Source organism: Mya arenaria, chromosome 6 (assembly GCF_026914265.1).
Source record: "Mya arenaria isolate MELC-2E11 chromosome 6, ASM2691426v1".
NCBI classification, from domain to species: Eukaryota; Metazoa; Mollusca; class Bivalvia; order Myida; family Myidae; genus Mya; species Mya arenaria.
The window spans coordinates 25,187,255-25,193,302 of NC_069127.1; the positions used below are offsets into that span (position 1 = coordinate 25,187,255).

Here is a 6,048-nt window from a genome sequence, read left to right on the forward strand (position 1 = left end):
CCGACAATATATAACGCTCGCCGAGCAACCCACAAAACTAATACCTGGACCAACGCATATACGTACAACGTCATACCATTTCACGATTATTATTGCGCATGTTGTATCATGTTATTTTCTTATGTTTCACAACGCAGTAGCGCATCGGATTTAACTGGTTTCGTAGGGACGGTTGCGAGTCTGAGTAACGGTCGCGGTGTTTTTAGTATTAAAATATTCGCCTGTTCTATGCATAAGAGAAGCCGAAAGCCTTACTGCATTGTAAAACATATTCGGTCTGCATAGTTCATTGAATTGTTAAAGGTGGACTACTCAATATAATTCGTTAAATCATTATTCGCGAGTTGCCCCATCAAATCTCGACACGGTTGTATTTTTAATATATTTATTATAAGCATCTGTGGCGATTACATTTATAATTAACATATTTCGCGATAACAATGGTATATAGAATTATTGATTATGATAATTTGTATTTTGTATATAGTTGCATATGAGGAACATAAATTGTACTCGTGTTATGACATTTCTTAAGATGCTATTACGCATCATAAACACGTCTATTCAGTTTAAAATAAATGTGCTTAACACTCTTTAACTATAAAAGGGGACCTTAAGAACATATTTTATTGCAAGCAACAAACAATTCCAACATCAACAAAACAGTTGTGTCCAAACGCAATTTTTTTTATAATTGTCACAATATTTTTTTCCATATTACAATGTATAATGAAACTAGACATGTTCCTTATTCCTACTTGGAGCTTCCTCCTCCCCTCCCTCCTCGTCCATTCGGTCCAGGTTCCCCCGGTTTTCCGTCCTCGCCTTTAAATAGCCCAAAAAATCCGCTTCCACCCTTACCCCCTTCTCCACCTCGGCTTACAACATCGCCACCTTCGCCACCGGGTCCGCTTTCAACGGGCTGCCCGTGCTGACCCTTAACCATCCCTATCCCTCCACCCTGACCATCCATCCCACCTCCTTTTCCCCCTTCACCACCTTTGCCACCGGGTCCGCTCCCACCGGGCTGCCCATCTTGGCCTTTAACAATCCCAATCCCTCCACCCTGACCCCCCATCCCACCTCCTTTTCCCCCTTCACCACCTTTGCCTCCGGGTCCGCTCTCACCGGGCTGTCCATCTTGGCCTTGAAACATCACCACCCCTCCTCCCCGACTCCCCATCCCACCTCCTTTTCCCCCGGCGTCACCTTTGCCTCTGGGTCCGCTACCACCGGGCCGGCCGTCCTGACCCTTAAAGATCCCCATCCCTCCACCCTGACCTCCCATCCCACCTCCTTTTCCTCCGGTGCCACCTTTGCCACCTGGTCCGCTCCCACCGGGCTGGCCGTCCTGGCCCTTAAAGATCCCTATCCCTCCACCCTGACCCCCCATCCCACCTCCTCCACCCCGGGTCCTCACGTCTTCCGTCGTCCACACTTGCCACGCCCTGTTACTCTCGAACTGTATCGTTTCTATAGATAAAAACAATTTTGAGGAAGACAATTAGAAACACAAACTTTTTTCAGATTTTTTGTACATTCATATTACATAATGTAGGGATTAATGTCCTTCTGGTACACAAACAGTACTTTTCTAGTTACCTTTCGTTCGTGGCAGTGTAGTGTAATACTTTTTAGCCTTATTCACCAGTTCCTTCAAGTCTCCGTCTGCAAGACAAATATCAGCTTTTGTGTGAGGGAACTAAGTTCAATATGATTTCATTTTTATTTCAAATAGAACCCCCTTGCACACACCCTTTAAAAATTTACTATTGTATTTAAATAGCACACTCCAGAAACTTTTATTGCACCGTGATGCTGAAAGTAATCTATATATTTCGACCTTTGCAAGCCATGACCCGACAATACTTTGACAATATCCGAATATCTAATATTTCCATAGATCAGTAGTTGGTGTAGTACACTTAAAGTTACCCTGACTCATATCATTTTGAAGAGCTAGAAAAGTGTGTGGAGAACGTTTCAATCATGCATGGCGAAATAATGGTTAGTTACCGCTTTCCTTGGTCTGCTCCCTGTAGTATGTCTCTGCAGACTGAACCCGCATTTGACCGTCATTTCCCTCATGTTCTGAAGAAGATGAAAAATAATTTTGCGGGGAAGAAGGGGCAGTTAAACAAACATATATGGTATTGAGCAAGTTGAACATAATGGTCAATTTATTTCTTTATTGCAAATGTCAGCTTAAAGTTTGATCGAAGTTTTCTTTATTGATTTAAGTTAGTGTTGTTAAATACTTAAATGGATACCAAATAGTTTCAGCATAAGGTTAACAAACCGCTGAACTGTATTGCCCTCTGTGCCTCCTCTGGGGTTTTGAACACCACAATACCGATACCCCTATCTTGCCTCAAGTCGCTTCCCTATGTGTGTATATATCATGATGCTAATATAAATAATTTAGAAGAAATCATTTTCTATTTAAATATCCTTATTATCACAATTGATAATGTTTCGTTAATGTATTACTTGTTTTTGCTTCTTCCATTTAATCCAAACTTTGTAGATACTATACCCTAACATTTTAATTAAAAAATGAGTTTATCTTAATATATAAAACAGTTTTTGACAATAATTAATGATTGTTTATTCATTATATCTAAAATGCCTTTATCTAACCGACATCTATGATCGGACGACAACGTACTTCTCCTTTATTTTTCTTAGATTTATCAAGAAGTCCATGTCTTACCAGTATGTGTCCGACTTTCTTGAATTTCTTCTCCATATTCGACTTTTTGATGTTGTGCTCCAGGCCCGTGACAACCACGGTGTTTGCAGATCCCTCCATCATTTGCTCGTCCATGTAACAAAAGTTACCTAGATATTCAAATGTCGAACATGAAATAAACGCTATTGTGCTTATGGAGCTTAAAAGCATACGTGATTTATATTAAATTGTTTAGTTAAAGGTTATATGTAAGCATATTAATTTCCTTGTTTAGTTTCTGATGGACTGGGGTTCGTCCATTTAAACATTCAGTAATTTGACTTCAAAACAAAATTATACGCTTGCAAGCTTGCATATATTTTAAAGAAATATATTGTATGCTATAAAATTAATAGGTATTGGCTAAGAGGCATGGTGAATACAACTTCGCAATAGTTTGTAAAAAAACGTTTTATAAAACAAGCAAAATCAGTTGCTTACCTTGCGACAGTAGTGTAGAGAAGATAGAAATTAAGCCATGTACACGTTAATAACTTGCAATAGATATCATACGTTCGCGAAAACTACATTCCACTTATTCCGAAATAAAATAAAACGCAGTTGAATATTCGTTTGACGGAAAGGCGGTTTTCAGAAAATGTGAGAAATAATCATCTTGTGATTAAACGACGCGTTTCTATAAATAGACAAATGGGTTTTCACCATTCCTGGGATGAGGTGTAGGCAAAACGTACAATTTCTTTTATCAACATATCATAAGACATGAGGAAAATAACTGAGATATTTTTATTTTTTTTCGGTTTCGTTCATGGCATGCCTCAAATTAATAACTGAAGATTTAATGTACAAATTGTTTTATTTTTTTATTTGAGCAAGACGAGATAATAAGGTAAGTTGTATCTCAGTTAATATAAATATGAGATAAAGAATCATCATTAACACAAATGTAGATATTAATAAAAGTTATAACAATAATAATAATAATAATAATAATAATAAAAATACTTTTTTAGCACATTATTCATATTTATATTACATGTATCGGTGTTAAAAGCGTTCATTATAAACATATCTAAGGCTATATACACAGTCAATCCCATTTTCATCACCTTATTACATGATTGTTTAAACGTATTTTCGTAGGTAGCCCTATGGTGACTGACAAAGATTAAATGGTGTTGAGTTATTTTTGGAGCTTGAATGGATGAACGTTTATCATGTGTCATGTTTCAACTCCCACTACGAGCCAAAACCCTATTAGCAAAAGTATCAAACACAAACACCTTTCTCAGTGTCGGCATTTTTCTACATTCATGTATTATTTGTTTTTTTTGTGTTTCACCAATATAGCTGCCTAATAAGTTTGTTTATTGAAAATAAATCAAAGCATGTTTTTTTCGATGAAAATAAATTAGAAAAAAATGATAAAAGGTTGTGATGTTTATTATATATTACAAGTACCCCAAGTCTAAAGTCGGTGCTAATGGCACCATACGTTCGTGGAAAACATTTGCTAAGGTTTTTGTTTGTTTTTAGTTTATATCAAATCTACTTATTGATGAATTTATTAATCTTCGGTATGTTTACTTTAATCTAAGGCGTTTCTAACATTTTGAAGAAACGAAGATATTGATATGAATGTCTCTGAATAAATGGATAGTGTGTGTATCATTGATATTTTTATATTTAACTGTCGAACGTTCATAAGTCATGCATGGCCACAATCAGAAATCAAAGCATTGAAAGTTCTGCAGCGGACGTTTAGCAAATACATACATATATATTCCATATAAATGCTTAGCACTCAATAAAGACTTGTTAGTTACCATTTTCCCGGTCAAAAGAAAAAAGTTCAATATCGAAACCACACTGAAGGCTTTACTCCATTTTTCTGGCTACTTTTTTATTTATGTTGTTTATTGTTTCCTGGCAATTTCGAATTCCGACAACACAAGACTTTTATGAAAGTTGTGTTAAAGATGCACTATTATTTCCAATTAAGATTTAACACATTTAATACAATTGTTTAAATATACCCAAAAGGATGAACAAATGTCGAAAACAATGGTTCTTATGAAGGATACCGAGTTTAATTTAAAGAAATGTGCTGAAAACACGGTATTTCTACCTAATGAGACCATAGTAAATCGCAGTAAATATTTTAGCATTCACCAATCAGTTAATATTTTTGCGTTTTAAGCTATTAAATACACAGTTATAATATTGAAAATAGTAACTAATATTTTCGATAAATGCATTATTTAGTAAGAAGTTGAGGGTGTATCACTCAAAATTTATGTTTGTTTTAATTGTCACTTCAACTTTCCACTGGCGTTTGCGGCATTGAATTAAGAAATTTATGGTCAGAAATTTGTATTCTCATATTAACACACTGGCTCAACGTTTTATTTTTTCTTATATTTTTAGGACAACACGCAAATACTAAATCTAAAAAAAGAAAATCAACAAGTTATCCTACATTTTTAGGAAACCTCTGCGTTGAAATGTTCATATGGTGTTATGTATATTCGTAGCTAAAATAAAATCAATTTGAAATATAAAGTAAATTTTCACAACGGATTGATCAAGCAATTTAAACTATGACAAGAATACAATCAATTATGCCGCGTCCTTGATCTCTCTCGTTAACGTCATTGGACTTGTTGCATGCATGCAGTTAATAACGAAGCAATAATTCGTAGAATAACCATTTTATGTCAACAATGGTATACAGAGAGAAACTGAAAGCGAAAGTACAAGTTTACAAATTACTAGGATTTGCAAACAATCGCGTGAGTGTGAGCTACAATAAGTGTACCTGTTTTGGTTATAATCTAGACAACCAAAGATATGATCTGTCACTTAATTCAGAAAATACATGTAGATTAAATTGTTTTTACTTATGCGCAGTATTTTCGGTTTGAAGTGCACTGTCACAGTATTGAATAATAATGAGCTTTGTCTATTATTATTAACTTCGATACTTGTTGAACAGATTATTCATTTATTTGTACGGGAATAGACCTTTTGACTCTTTTTGCTCTTGCAATCCCCCCATAATGATGCATTTCTAACTAAATGATTTACTTCAAATTCTTTTGAAAATATGTAGTTAATAATTATGCGATGTCGTTGAAAGTACTTTTTATGTTTGCAATATGAAACTATTATAGGATTTCGAAAGAATAAAAAATGTGTATTGAATGGTTGATCCCACGGGCCAAGATCAAGTGCATGCAATTGATGTCGACGTGTTAACTTTTCAACTGCTTAGATTGCTTTTCACAATAGATACGACGTCAGAATTCGGTTCCCAGCCTGCTCAAAGCATGTGATAAAGCAAAAGTCAGTTGGAG

The 6,048-nt window shown here is 35.4% G+C and overlaps 1 protein-coding gene across 1 annotated transcript; it reads right to left on the bottom strand.

Moving 5' to 3' along the window:
- Positions 1-374: 374 nt before the first annotated feature.
- LOC128239139 (uncharacterized PE-PGRS family protein PE_PGRS20-like) lies at positions 375-3,329 on the bottom strand. The gene is made up of 6 exons (XM_052955629.1): positions 3,173-3,329; positions 2,714-2,841; positions 2,300-2,384; positions 2,017-2,091; positions 1,603-1,668; positions 375-1,473 (listed from the first exon to the last, which is right to left on the bottom strand). Exons 2-6 carry the CDS (start codon positions 2,825-2,827, stop codon positions 755-757), a joined length of 1,059 nt encoding a protein of 352 aa, XP_052811589.1. The 5' UTR covers positions 2,828-2,841; positions 3,173-3,329; the 3' UTR covers positions 375-754.
- Between the last annotated feature and the right edge of the window lie 2,719 nt (positions 3,330-6,048).

Coding starts and splice junctions, on each gene's coding strand:
- LOC128239139 (XM_052955629.1), bottom strand. CDS start 2,827: ATGGACGAGCAAATGATGGAGGGATCTGCAAACACCGTGGTTGTCACG. Junction 2,092..2,299: donor GAGGGCAATACAGTTCAGCG/GTTTGTTAACCT, acceptor CATCTTCTTCAG/AACATGAGGGAAATGACGGT. Junction 1,474..1,602: donor TACACTGCCACGAACGAAAG/GTAACTAGAAAA, acceptor TTTTATCTATAG/AAACGATACAGTTCGAGAGT.